Below are 14,582 nucleotides of genomic sequence, written 5' to 3'. Positions count from 1 at the left end.
TAAGTGAAGGACACATAAGGAAGTCATGAAAGTTTAATTTTTAATCCCAGAGAGTGCAAGTAGTAGGCTGAATAATAATTTTAGAAGCCTGTATGATGCTAAGGACAGGGCTTGAAATGGGATATAGAAAGAAACGAATAGAATCTCCTTGACCAGTCCTGGATCCTCTGACCCCTGGGTAGCCAAGAATTCTGGTAAGTGGAAAGGGAACCACATAAGAGAGGCAGATAAGGGAAGGGGAAGCAGAAGTGCCTTCTGAGGAAATAGGAGGGCTTCTGAGAAAGTTGTTCCTTCTTAGAAGTGGAAAGCAAACAGAGATCAATGGCACAGAAGAGTTGAAGACTCTAATAAGATAGAGAGAAGTAAGTTATACTAATTTGTTGTCTGAAATATACGGAATGTGTACCTATTCTTCAAGTGTCATTGAATGACATTAACCATGTTTTATTTTATTTTTTAATTAATTAATTTATTTATTTTTGAGAGAGAGAGAGAGAGAGCTCCATGTACGAGCAGGGGAGGGGCAGAGAGAGAGGTGGGGAGAGAGAGAATCTCCAGCAGGCTCTGCATTGTGAGTGTGGAACCAGACTTGGGCCTCAAACTCACAAACCATGAGATCATAACATAAGCTGAGAGAAAGAGTCGGACTCTTAGCTGACTGAGCCACCCACGCGCCCCCATATTAGCCATATTTTAGACCTCTTGCCAATCCCAGCCAATTCACAAAACAAAAATTGTATGCATATCTCTTTACCATGTAATGAAACTAGAATTATTGATAAAAAAATTTTTTTTAATGTCCAAATACTTGGAAATCTATAAACTCTCTCCTAAATAATTACTGGGTTAAGGAAGGAAATAGAAAATGAAATGAAAGACAATGTAGAAAATAAGAAAGAGAAAATGCTAGGTATCAAAATCTGTGAGACATGATGAAACTCAATGTCCAGGTAAAATCTTCAAGCTTATAAAGAAGGAGCTAAAAATTGGAAGAGTGAGGGAGTACAACAAGCTGAAAGACTGGAGACCTATCTTCCCTCTGATCTTTTATCACTTCCCCCTCTTCTTCCCACTCCTTCCCTCCCCCACCCTGCCCAGCTGGCCCCACACAGCTTTCCCACATCTCCACACAAGACTTCCTTTTGCTTTTTGTTAGGCATTGAAGCTGTTCATCTCCATCCTTGAGGTTGGTTGAGGGAGGGCTACGACAACATTTGGTCCGCCTGAAGACACTTGTTATCCTCAAGGGAACATGCTGGTTACAGTCTCATGGCTGTGACTCACCGAATAATTCTTAAGAGTAAAAACCCGAATGGCAGAGAAAGACTTCTGACAACTGAAACCGGAAGGCAGCTGCAGTAAGAGAACAACGAGTGGAGGCCGAGGAGTATTGTTCTCCAGTTAAGCACATGTTGAAATTAATTTTAGCTCAGAGAAATAGTCTTTCTAGAGATGGCAGGAAAAAAGAGGAAATGAAGTGATATTCAATAGCTTGCCTTCTTGAGCATATTGGATTTAGGGTTTTGGCAGCAACTGGAAACACTGGGTTACTATCTTAGCTCTGTGGTTAGCGCGGTCTTTCCACAATTGCTTGGCCATCCTGGTCTTTTGTCGTGGAGTGACAAAACACGCCATTGCTCAGGTGAAAGCATCCTGTAGCCTGGTGTAGTGGGAGCTGGGGAAAAGAGTGAGATGGTAGTCCCACCTAGTTTGGGAGGTGTGAGGCATTGTACAGAACAGATCCTTGCTGTATGTGAAGGAGTTGCATGCTCATGGGGAGATTGCAAACCCAATGGGACATGGAGATGCAGAGGGTGTTGGAAAGGGCACCTATCTGGAGTGCTACAAACCATCTGGAGAAATCGAGAGGATGGCCAGTTCTCTCTGATATAAACAAACACAATATTGCATGGAAACATGAAAAAGGACTTCAACTGTCTCTTTTACTAAGGACAAGATATGTATCATCTGCAAGCCTCAGTTTTCCTCATCTATAATAGGAATAGTAATATAGTCTTCTGAAAAGAATTAAAAGGCTCATCAATTTATTTATCTATTCATTCTCTACATATTTATCAAACGACTTAGATACCAGGCACTGTGCTTGGCAATGGGTGTTTAAAATAGATATTAGGGGCACCTGGGTGGCTCAGTCAGTTAAGTGTCTGACTTTAGCTCAGGTCATGATCTTGTAGTTCATGAGTTCAAGCCCCATGTCGGGCTCTGTGCTGACTGCTTGGAACCTGTAGCCTGCTTTGGATTCTGTGTCTCCCTCTCTCTCTGCCCCTCCCCCACTCGCTCTCTTGCTCTCTCGCTCTCTCTCTCTCTGTCTCTCTCTCTCTCAGAAATAAACATTAAAAAAAATAGATATTAAACAAGCAAGCACCCAACTATGTAATTTCAGGTTGGGAAACATACCATGAAGGAAAGAAACAGTCCCATGGGAGAAAATCATAGGGCTGATGACTTCAATTGAATGGTTAGAAATATCTTCCCCAAAGATGTCACATTTTGGGTCTGAGGATGAGAAGGAGTTAGCAGTGAGTGCCACGAGTCAAGAGAAGGATGATTCCAGCTGGAAATGCCAACACAACTTTTGAGAGTGAATTGAGAAAAAAAAAAATCTCGACAAACTCAGAATTGTAAAGAGACTAATGTGGCTGGAATCGCAAAGAAGAGGGAGAGAAAAAAATTAGGCAAGAGGTAGACCTTGTAAGGCTTTGTAGATGGAGGTAAAGAACACAGACTGGCTCAGTGGAAAGGGAAACAATTAGAATGTTTTCAGCACAGTGCCTGGCATCCATGTGAATGGTTACTAAAAGTTAACGGGAGGATGATTATGATCGTGATGTTGGGGAGAAGAAAAAGGGAGGAGAAGGTGACATAATGGAGTTTGAGATCATGTAGGTTCTCACTTCTAGGTGAAACTAGTCAAGTCTTCTTGATTTGGGGAAAGGAGATTTTTTAAAAAATTAGATAAAGGATAAGTTTACTGTACTGATAGAGATATTAGAAAGGGCACTGTTTCATGAGGCATACAACACTTTAAAATTATAACTATGAGGGGGCGCCTGGTGGCTCAATCGGTTAAGCATCTGACTTCCACTGAGGTCATGATCTCACAATTCATGGGTTTGAGCCCCGCGTCCGGGTCTGCGTTGACAGCTGGGAGCCTGGAGCCTGTTTCGGATCCTGTGTCTCACTCTCTCTGCCCCTCCCCCGCTCATGCTCTGTCTCTCTCACTCTCTCTCTCTCTCTTTCTCTCTCTCAAAAATAAACATAAGAAAAATAAAAAAAAAATAAATGAAATGAAATCATGAAACATAATAACAAATAATGAATGGTAATAACATAAGGAAATAGCTTTTAATCCCTGCGTAGCTTCTCTCATTTCTTATTCCTCACCTTTTTATCGTCTCATTTGCAGTGGGGCCACATCCCCCTCCTACATGCCCAAATTAACCCGAGACTGGTCTGCAGGATCAAGTCTTTATTTAGCTAAGGGGCATTTCAGCCTGAAGCTCCTTTCACAAGACGCTGCATGTTCAAACACTGCTGCATGCGAGGGTTCTGTCTACAGCTCTTAGTTAGGCTGAGCTTACATGCCCGCATATTTGGTTGTTTTGAATTAAGTCCATTTAATACTTTAAATAGATTTTTGAAATTGTTATATAAAAACATATCTGGATACATGGCAGATACAAACACATTGAGCACATGGATTGAGATGTGGCTTTGGGACCTGGTCCACTGCAGATGTTAAAGCTTACTGCTGACTGGGCTCCAAGGGCTTACACTTCAATTTCATATGAACTGTGTTTCTCGGCCCAGTTCATTTTAGCTTTCTCTCCAGGAAATAGTTCGTTTGTAAGAACTCTGTGTTGTTATTGTCTTAATGAGTAGTTTCTCTCCAAGAACTAGTTCGATCTGATGAATGCAGAAATCAGAAGCCATTTGGGTTATTTCATAGGCTAGAGATCATGGGTCATGGGTTATACACTGTGTCTCTGGGCCTGAAACAGTCAGTCTGAGCTGGATAAGTAAGGCAATCAAAGAGAAACCTGGGCCAGGTCCACAGAACACTGGAATTTTGAATTGGCCCTAGTCATTTCTTTACAAATGTGATCCACTGGAAAGAATGAATTTGTTCTGATGGCTCAGGGCTTTACCTGACTTGTTCAGAAAAACCTCTTAACATAAACCAGTTTTTTTTTAAGTTTATTTGTTTTGAGAGAGAGAGAGCACAAGCAGGGGAGGGGTGGAGTGAGAGAAAGAGAGAATCCCAAGCAGGCTCTGCACCACCGGTGCAGAGCCTGAAACAGGGCTTGAACTCATGAACCGTGAGATCATGATCCAAGCCGAAGTCCGACACTTAACCGACTGAGCCACTCAGGCGCCCCGATATAATCCAGATTTAAATACATATCACTTTTCTGTACGTTATACTGCAATAACAAACTGTTTATAGCAATCAATACAACAAATCAAAAACAATAAACCAAAAATTTCTGTGATTTACAGCAGCATACATTTATTGTTTGCCCACATAACCATGTTGGTTTTGGGTCAGTGACAGTTCTGTTGCCAGGCGGTTCACTCTGTTCCATTTGTCCCTGGGACCCAGGTTCTTGATCTCATAAGAAAAGAAAGAAAAAGGGGCACCTGGGTGGCTCAGTCGATTAAACGTCTTGACTCTTGATTTCAGCTTAGATCATGATCTCACGGTTCATGAGTTCGAGACCTGCATCAGACTCTGCACTGGTGGCACGGAGCCTGCTTGAGATTCTCTCTCTCTGCCCCTTCCCTCTCATGTGCTCTCTCTCTCTTTCTCAAAAATAAATAAATAAACATTAAAAAAAATAATAAAGGAAAGCAAAAGATGGTTGAATCCTTCAGTTACTCCCAAAGCTTCTGCTTGGAGATAGATGGCATTATCACTTCTGCTCATGTTATGCTGGGCAAAGCAAACCCTAAGGCCAAGCCCAGTCAATAGAAAGAATAAGTATTAATTCTCCATGGGAAGGTGCTGTAAGTTACATGGCAATGAGCAGAGATGTTAGATCCCCTTACAGGGAGGAATATAAATATTTAGGAAAAAGAATACAGTCTATCCTGGTGCCTAAGCACAAAGAAAAGAGTGTATTTTTGTAGGGGGGTGGTGGCATGCAAATTCACAAGTCCTATAATATTGAATGCAGAATGGGCTGCAACAAATATTGGGGATCACTTTAGAACATTTGATGAACTTTATTTGTCTCTTTCAAAGGATTTGTGGTTAAGATATTGTCATGTCCAGGATCCACAGAGAATACTGCCATTCAGAATTAATAAGGTTTCATTTCCACAGAGAGAGAGAAATGCAGCCCAAATCAATTGTACCTTTGAGGTTTAGGGCCCTTGAGCCCTATAAGTTCCTCTTAAAACATTTGGACTGCAGCTGCCTTTCTCCTTGCTAAAATCCTTGAATTTCATTAGCAAGGTCCCGGGGGAATGGCCCACTTTAGCTTGCTCTGATGCTATTTGGCCGTTTTTCTCCCTTCTTGTCATCTTCTAACAGGCAAAATGCAAAAGAGAGACTTCAGTCGGAACAGAGGAGCATGGAGTCCCAGAGGATCAGAGAGGAGGGTGATATATTACTCTGTGTTTCATGCTTCTTGGTTTCCAAGAACCAGTATGTTTGTGTCTCTAACAAAAATTGAACCATCATACCACACCTTAAAATTAATGAATCAACAAACGTTTGTCAAATACCTGTTTGCAGAGGTCTGTTAGATGCTAAAGGCATGACAGACGTTATCTCCTCCCCCAGAGATCTGTTTGGTTAGAGAGATATTTAGCATAAGTTTAAGACAATATGCAAAATTCATGTTACGGCTCATAGAAACAAACTGGTTTGGTTATGAGTCAGTGGAGAGGGATGTGATTTTTAACATCTGTGTAAGATTCTATCATACAGCTGTTCCATAATTTATTTAATCACCCTCCTATTATTAGACACTGGGAGTATTTTCAATATTCTAATTATAGAGCAACTTCAATGGGAATCCTTGTGTGTCTTTGCCTGTATCTCGAATGATTTCCCAATGATAGATGTTAAGGAGTGAAGTTACTGAGTCCCACATGAACATTTTGAAGACTCCTCCTGATACATAGTTGAATTATTTTCCAGACATTTATATATGCTTCCACCAGTTATGGATGGGAGCAACCATATCCCTCCCCTTGCCCTCCACTTTGAGTATCAGACTTTTAAAATCTTCCCTTTATTGCCCATTTTCCTCAGCCTGGGTAATCCTTCAAATCTCAATTTAAAGGTTATTTCCACTGACAAATATTCTATGATGCCCTGTTTGAGTTCAGGGTTTTAGGGTAAAGTCAGTTTCCTTAAGGCCTTTTTATGTTACCCGTTTCTTTATTCTGAAATGAAAATCATAGATGATATAGCCTGAATACACATATATATAAAAAAATAAAGCTGGAAGTATATGATTTAGGAGAAATAATGTAAAATATACATTTCCTTATGTCATTAAGTTAAAAGCCTGGGCAAGCTGCACTAGAAGACAAAATGAAACCTTAAATGTTCTCTTTGAATCACTGTGAATGCCACCGTACAAACCCAGGCTGACGTGGCTGTGTAGGCTGGTGACAGATCTTCTGAAATGGCTACCAACTCTTGTCAGATTTCCAGGAAAACAAAACAAAACTTATAATCTTGGAAAATTCAGTGTGTATTAAAATTGGGCAAAAATATTTTGGGTTTAGTATGTAAAATAGAGCTAGGTTTTATACTTAGTAACAGAACTGCCACTACGTGAAGGTCACACAGGAAATAGGAGAATTTTGGGGTGTGTCTGTCTCTCACTTTTCAGGGTGTTTAGTGTCTTTGGTCCCCAGCCACTAAATGCAATAATGCCTTACCACTATTGTGTTGATTGATTAAAACAAAAACAAAAAAATGCCTTCACAGATTTCTCAAATGTCTCACTACCTATCGAGAACCGTCGTGTTAAGTAGTAATATAGCCTCTTGTACTTTCCCAAACATGACACTAATGCTCTTAGAAAAACGTGCTTGCTTATTCTAGAATCCTTGAGCGTGCTGACTGTCCTTCACAGCACCGTCACCTGCACAGGGCCTGGCACTTTCTGATGCCTTGGTCATGTTAGTTGAGGAAATGAATTAATATTTGGATGGCTAGACCTCTCAAAAGAATTCTATGTAACAGGAGTAGTATCTATATTCGTAGAACAATTCCTGGTTTTGTGAGGACCCTCTATTGTTTCACCTCTAAAAATGTCAACAATAGCAATAGCTATTCTTCAGTTCACATTTTTTATTACTAGGCATTTTGCTAAGGAATTTATCCTAGTGTTTCATGTATTTGCTTGAACAAGCCCGTGAGTTGGGCTTAGATTTAGTAGATTGCTCAAGAGTGCAGAGGCTTTGGCCTGGTCTGTATGACTCCACAGACTGTGCTTATGGCCAATATAAGACACTGACTATTGATTTACAACGGGTGGTCTTTATTGTATGAAGGAAATTTTCTTTTCTTCCTAACTTTCTAAGACTTTTGCTTTTAATAAACAAGAATGCTGACTTTTCTTTTCTTTTCTTTTCTTTTCTTTTCTTTTCTTTTCTTTCTTTCTTTCCTTCCTTCCTTCCTTCCTTCCTTCCTTCCTTCCTTCCTTTCTTTTTTTTTACATCTATGGAAACAGATGGTTTATCTTACTGGATCCATTGATGAGCTTAATTTATAACTTGTAATTTCACATAAGCCATGCATTATTTAAATTCCCACATATGACTGGTTTATAAGCCTAACGATGAAGCGAATTTGTTTTTCTAGAATTGCGTTTAAGATTTTTATATTGGTGTAAATAGGTGAGATCAATGCATAGTTTCATTTGTATTATTCTCTGTTGGAATTTAGTAAGATGGTTCTGAGAGCAATTAGTTGGAGATTGTTCCATATGTGAGGGTACCTTAGAACAAATTATATGTGACAATTATCTGCTCCTTAAAAGCTTGAAATAATTGACAAGGTAGAGCATCTCCTGGAAGTTTTTTTGGGGGGCGGTGGGACGTAGCTATTTGATAATGTTTTCAGTTTAATCCATGGTTTATTGTCTACTCAGATTTTATTTTCCTTCTCCTTGAGATAATTTTAGTAATTTCTATTTTTTCTGTAAATAATTATTTCAAACATTCGACTGTATTAGCATAGAGTTTTACAAAGAATTATTATTCATAGGAAAGGAATGTATCAGTATCTGTGTATTTGTATCATCTTTCTCATTTTGGATTTGTGTATTTGTGTTTATTTATTTTTTTCTTTATTTTCTTTTATCTTTATTGACAAAGATATGTCTTAAATATCCCCATCCCCCAAACTACCTCCCCAATACAGTTCTTGAATGTATTCTTGAATTCAATTTTCTTTTGTATTTTATTTATTAGGTTTCACTTTTACTTTATTATCCCTCATTTTAATACCTGTTGCCAATTTTTTAAGTTGACTCCTTTAATCTTCTTTCTGTAATCTACATTTGTGTCTCTTTCTTTCATTAATAAAAGCAGTTTAGTCTTTGACTTACTTTAATTACAAATGTGGCTGACACTCGCATATTTTGGTATATCATATTCTCACATTTTGTTGTTTTCTAAATAATCAGAAGTTGTACATTTATATCCCTTTTGACATTGTAGAAATTATTAGGAGAACAGTTTAAATATTTACATGCTTTTGGATTTGTTTTTGGTTTAAGATATTATCAATATTTAATGTTATTGCATGGTGCTAAAAAATGACCCATTGATTACTTTCAAAAATAATATAAATATGTAACCCAAGTTAGATTATAACTTATTTTGAAAGTGCCATTTTTTCATCTCCAAATAATCCACCATTGCCAAGGTAATTTTGTTGATTAGGGTTACAGATCTGTTTTATTTTTCTCTTTAGGTTCGAGATGATCAAACCTTGCTTGGAAAAGCCTGTGGCAATGAAACTCTCTCTCAGATTAAATCCATTACTAATAGTATCTGGATCAGGCTTAAAGTAGATGTTTCAGTTGTGAGAGCTAGTTTCAGAGCTGTTTATCAAGTTGGTAAGAAAATTTTTAAGTCTCTAATTTGTCTGACTGTAACATTTTAATTTCTTGAAATAATATAGTCATTTTTATGTCCTTTAGTGGCAAGGAAAAAATTCTAATAGTAAGATCGCATTCCTTTATATTTCTATGCAGAATTAAACTTCGCAATGAGCGTGAAGGCAAAAATCGTTTATCTCTGAACAAACTCTACTATCGTTTTCATATTTACAGCTTGTGGAGGAGAATTAACTGGAGAAGGGGTCATTCGCTCACCTTTTTATCCTAATGTGTACCCAGGAGAAAGGGTCTGCAGGTGGACAATCTACCAACCCCAAAGCCAAGTAGTTATTCTCAACTTCACTGCCTTTGAAATAGGAAATTCTGCCCACTGTGATACAGATTATATTGAGGTAAGAGTGAAATAACTTTGGATATTTGTATTTGGCGGAATATAATTAAAAATATTATGTCATGTTATCCTCAGATCAGCTATATGAAACAAAACTAGTTTGTATAGATCAATATCTCTTATAAATATAGATGCAGAAATCCTCAACAAAATACTAGCTAACTGAATTCAGCTGCATATAAGGAGGAATATACACCATGACCAAGTGGGATTTACCCCAGGAATGTAAGGTTGGTATATATTCAAAAATCAGTGATGTAAATTAAAATAAAGGAAAAACTCTCCACATGATTACCTCAATAGATGCAAAAAAAGTGCTTGACAAAATTCAGCATCTTTTCATGATAAAAAATACTCAACAAACTAGGAATAGAAGGGAACTTCCTTAATCCCAAAATGGGCATGTATAAAAAGCCCATAACTAGCATCATATTTAATGATAAAACACTAAATCCTTTGCCCTTATTGTCAGTAAAAAGGCAAAGATGTCTGTTCTCACTACTTCTTTTTAACATTATACTGGAAATTTTAGCTAGGGCAATTAAGCAAATAAAAGGAGTGAAAATGCATTCAAAATGAAAAGCAAGGAGTAAAACTAACTCTCTTCACAGGTGACATGATCTTGTATATAGAAAATCAAAAGGAATCCACACATACATATACACAAACTATTAGAAGGAATCCACACACACAAACATATTCAGCAAGTTGCATGATACAAGATCAAAATATGAAAGTCATTTGCTTTTCTATACACTAGCAATGAACAAGTTGAAAATGAAACCAAGCAGACAATGCCATTTACAATAGTATAAAAAAAGAATAAACATTGAGAAATACGTCTTTAAAAAGACATGTAAAACTTGTGCTCTCAAAGCATTGTTGAAGGAAATTAAAGACCTAAATAAGTGGAAAGACATCCCATGTTCATGGATTAGAAGACTTAATGTTGTTCAGTTGGTAGTACTCCCCAAATATATCTAAAGATTCCATTTAATCCCTATCAAAATCCCAGCTGACACGTTCTGCAGAAATTCACAAGCTGATTGTAAAATTCATATGGAAATTCCAGAAAGTATTTTTGGAAAAGAAGAACCAAGTTGGAAGACTCACACTTGACCAATTTCAAAACCTGGATCAAAGCTACAGTAATAAAGATAGTATGTTAGTTGAGTAAGGACAAAAATATGGAACAATAGAATAGAATTGTAAATATAGAAATAAATCCATACCTTTGCGGCCAGCAACCTTTATGTTTCTGGAAAGGGGTGCCACAACATGTCAGTGAGAAAAAATAGTATTTTCAACAAAAGGTGCTTAATATCCACATGCAAAATTATGAGAGCAGACCTCTTCCTTACACCATACACAGAAATTAATTAAAAATGGATCATAGACCTATATGTGGGAGCTAAAACAATGAAACTTTAGAAGAAAACATTGTCACCTAGGTTAGGCCAAGCCTTCTTAGATATTACACAAAGAGCACAACAAAAGAAAAAATAGAAAAATTTGACTTCATCAAAATTAAAAGCAATTTAATTTTTAAAATGGGTAAATAATCTAAATATATATTTCTCCAAAGAAGATATACAAATACCGCATAATCATATGAAACAGAGCTCAATATCTCTAATCTTCAGGGAAATACAAATCAAACCGTAATGAGATGCTGCTTCACAAGCACTGGGATGACTTTCATGAAGTCATAAAATAATGAGTGTTGACAAGGATATAGAGAAATTGGAATCTTTTACACTTTCAATGCTAGTAAACATATAAAATGGTACAGTCACATTGGAAAACAATTGCAAGTTCCACAAAAAAATAAACATTTGATCCAGAAATTATCATTTATCATTTGATCCAAGAATTCCACTTCTAGGTGTATATCCAAAGGAAATGAATACATGTCCACACAAAAATTCATACATAAATGACTATACTCATTATTCTTGGTAACCAAAAAGTAGAAACAATATAAATTTCCATCAAATGATGAATGGATTAATAAAAGTAGTATATCCATATAATGGAATATTATAGGTCATTAAAAAGGAATGAAGAAATGGCACATGTTACATGGATGAATTTTGAAAACAGATGGAGTGGAAGAAGATAGTCACACAAGACCATGTAGTGTGTGATTTTATTTATTTGAAATGCCCAGAATGGACAATCTGAGCCTGGGGTTCAGAAATGGGGAAAGACTGCTAATGGATATAGAGTTTCTTTGGTGGTGGCTACAATTTATTTTTACTGCATTGATAAAAATATTTCAAAAACAATTATTTTCAAAGCAATTTTCAAAAATAATACCTAACAAAATAAATTTAAATATATCTTTTTTTTGTTTTTTACTAGATCGGTAGTAGTTCCATTTTGGGTTCTCCTGAAAATAAAAAATATTGTGGCACAGACATACCTTCATTTATAACATCTGTGTACAATTTTCTTTATGTCATATTTGTGAAAAGTTCTTCTACTGAAAATCGTGGTTTCATGGCTAAATTCAGTACTGCAGAATTAGGTAAGATACTGATTTTTTCTCCTGCTTTGTCTCTTGGCAGAAAAAGTAAACAGTGGAAATAAATTATTATAGAAAATTCATCTACACTGTAGATGTGTAGCTATCTACATTGTAAACATTTTTTTTATTTTTATTTAAAAAATTTTTTTTTCAACGTTTATTTATTTTTGGGACAGAGAGAGACAGAGCATGAACGGGGGAGGGGCAGAGAGAGAGGGAGACACAGAATCGGAAACAGGCTCCAGGCTCTGAGCCATCAGCCCAGAGCCCGACGCGGGGCTCGAACTCACGGACCGCGAGATCGTGACCTGGCTGAAGTCGGACGCTTAACCGACTGCGCCACCCAGGCACCCCTACATTGTAAAAATTTTAAAGTACATTCAAAGCCAAAGAAAAAATATATTTCTTAATGAGTACATATCAATAGTTAACTGATTTCCATTAATAAGGGAGGAACTAAGTTCACTTAGGTGGCATATGGGGAACATTTTTCTTTTTCAGCTTTTAAGAGGTTATGGTCCAATTGTTTTAGTTTGAATTTTCAGGTAGCTTGTTGGTTACTGGTTCTAATAATGATTATTATTTTTATTTCAACAGCATGTGGAAAAATTCTCACAGAATCAACAGGAATCATTCAAAGTCCTGGCCACCCAAATATCTACCCTCATGGCATCAACTGTACTTGGCATATATTAGTCGAACCTGGCTACCTGATTCATTTGATATTCAGGAGATTTCATCTGGAGTTTCATTACAATTGCACAAATGACTACTTGGAAGTTTATGACACTGGTTCTGGGACATTTCTTGGGAGGTGAGAATATTTTGTTTTTATTTATTTTTCTTAACACAAAAGTTTCCTGCTTTCTTTCTTTCCTATTGTGTTGAAGGATGTTAAAATGTACCATGTTGTGTTATAAAAACCAGATGAGATCAACACGCTTCTTAATGACCATTTCTGCATCACTACTTACTACTCTGTAGCCTTAGTCTTCAGCCATTAAGTTTTGTGTAAGTTAAGCATACCCATGAAAACATTACAAAAATCAAGATAATGTACACATCCATTACTCCCATAACTTTCTGACTATTATAATTCCTTAACTTCCATCCTTCATCCCCACCCCTAGGAAAGCACCACCATTTCTGTTGCTGTAAATTAGCTTGCATATTCTGGAGTTGTATAAATATGGAATTATATTGTATGTATTCTTTTTTGGGGGGTCTGGCTTTTCTTAGCATAATTTTTTGTCGTTGAGCTTCTAGGATCTGAGCGATTATAGTTTTAACAAATTGAAAAATTTTTGGCCATTAGTTCTTGAAATACTTTTTCTTGAAATACAGTAGTTTTATCAAATTGAAAAATTTGGGGGCCATTAGTTTAGTCCCCTTTGGGGACTCTGGTTATAGGTGTCTTAGGCCCTTTGATATTTCCCAGAATTCATTCATGAACTCTGTTCATTAGATTTTGAGTTTTTGTTCTCTGGGTGTTTCGTTTTGGAAAGCTTCTATTGCTGTGTATTCGAGTGTGCTAATCTTTTCTTCTGCAGTGTCTCTTATGCTATTAATCCTACCAAGTGTATCTTTCATCTTAGACATTATAGTTTTCATTTCTGGAAATTCAATTAGGGCCATCTTTATATCTTCCATGTCTCTACACATTATTTTTTTCCTCTTGCTTCTTAAACCTTTGGGATACAGTTATAACTATTTTAATATTTTTGTTTGCTAATTCAGTCATCTATGTCATTTCTTGCTGTGTTCTGATTGATAAAATTTTCTTCTCATTATGGATTCTACTTTCTTACTTTTCATGCCTGGTAATATTTGATAAGATGCCAGATATTTTTTCAAATTTGTATTTTTGTGTACTGGACAGTATTGTATTCCTATATGTGTTTTTGAGGTTTATTTTTTTATTAAGTATTTATTTCAATTCCAGTTAGTGACATACAGTGTCATATTAGTTTCAGGTGTACAATATAGTGATTCAACACTTCCATACAACACCCAGTGCTCATCACAAGTGCACTCATCATCTATTTCACCCATCCTCCCACCCACCTCCCCTCTGGTAACCACTAGTTTGTTCGCTATAGTTAAGAGTGTGTTTCTTGGTTTGCCTCACTCCTTTTCTTCCCCCTTTGCTTGCTTCTTTCTTTCTTTCTTTCTTTCTCTCTTTCTCTCTTTCTCTCTTTCTCTCTTTCTCTCTTTCTTTCTGAGAGTGAGTAGGGAAGAAGGCAGAAAGAGATAGAGATAGAGCTAGAGATAGAGACAGGGAGAGAGAAAGAGAGAGAGAGAGAGTCTTAAGTAGGCTCCATGCTCCGTGTGGAACCCAATGCAAGGCTTGATCCCACAACTCTGGAATCATGACCTTAGCCAAAAACAATATTCAGATGCTCAACTGACTGAACCAACCAGGCACCCCTTGTTTGTTTTGTTTCTTAAATTCCACATATGTTGAGCTTTCTTTAAGGATATATTAAGTTACCTGGGAACAACTTAATCATTTCCAGTTTTGCTTTCAAACTCACTTGTTTGTTGTCTC

At 36.9% G+C, this 14,582-nt stretch overlaps 1 protein-coding gene across 1 annotated transcript in view; it reads left to right on the top strand.

The window, feature by feature from the left end:
* Nucleotides 1-14,582, top strand: part of CUBN (cubilin) — a 276,887-nt gene that overhangs the window by 45,115 nt on the left and 217,190 nt on the right. The window contains exons 18-21 of the mRNA XM_047065967.1: nucleotides 8,966-9,110; nucleotides 9,327-9,505; nucleotides 11,869-12,034; nucleotides 12,632-12,848. Of these exons, the coding sequence (XP_046921923.1) occupies nucleotides 8,966-9,110; nucleotides 9,327-9,505; nucleotides 11,869-12,034; nucleotides 12,632-12,848 (707 nt within the window). The remainder of the gene's footprint in view (nucleotides 1-8,965; nucleotides 9,111-9,326; nucleotides 9,506-11,868; nucleotides 12,035-12,631; nucleotides 12,849-14,582) is intronic.

The sequence above is a fragment of the Lynx rufus genome, unplaced genomic scaffold (genome assembly GCF_022079265.1).
Source record: "Lynx rufus isolate CCGP_SWC_20201006 ecotype Redwood Valley unplaced genomic scaffold, mLynRuf1.p SCAF_7, whole genome shotgun sequence".
Classification (NCBI taxonomy): Eukaryota; Metazoa; Chordata; class Mammalia; order Carnivora; family Felidae; genus Lynx; species Lynx rufus.
Note: the sequence above shows the minus strand (reverse complement) of the source record. Positions and strands in the feature narration are given on the sequence as shown.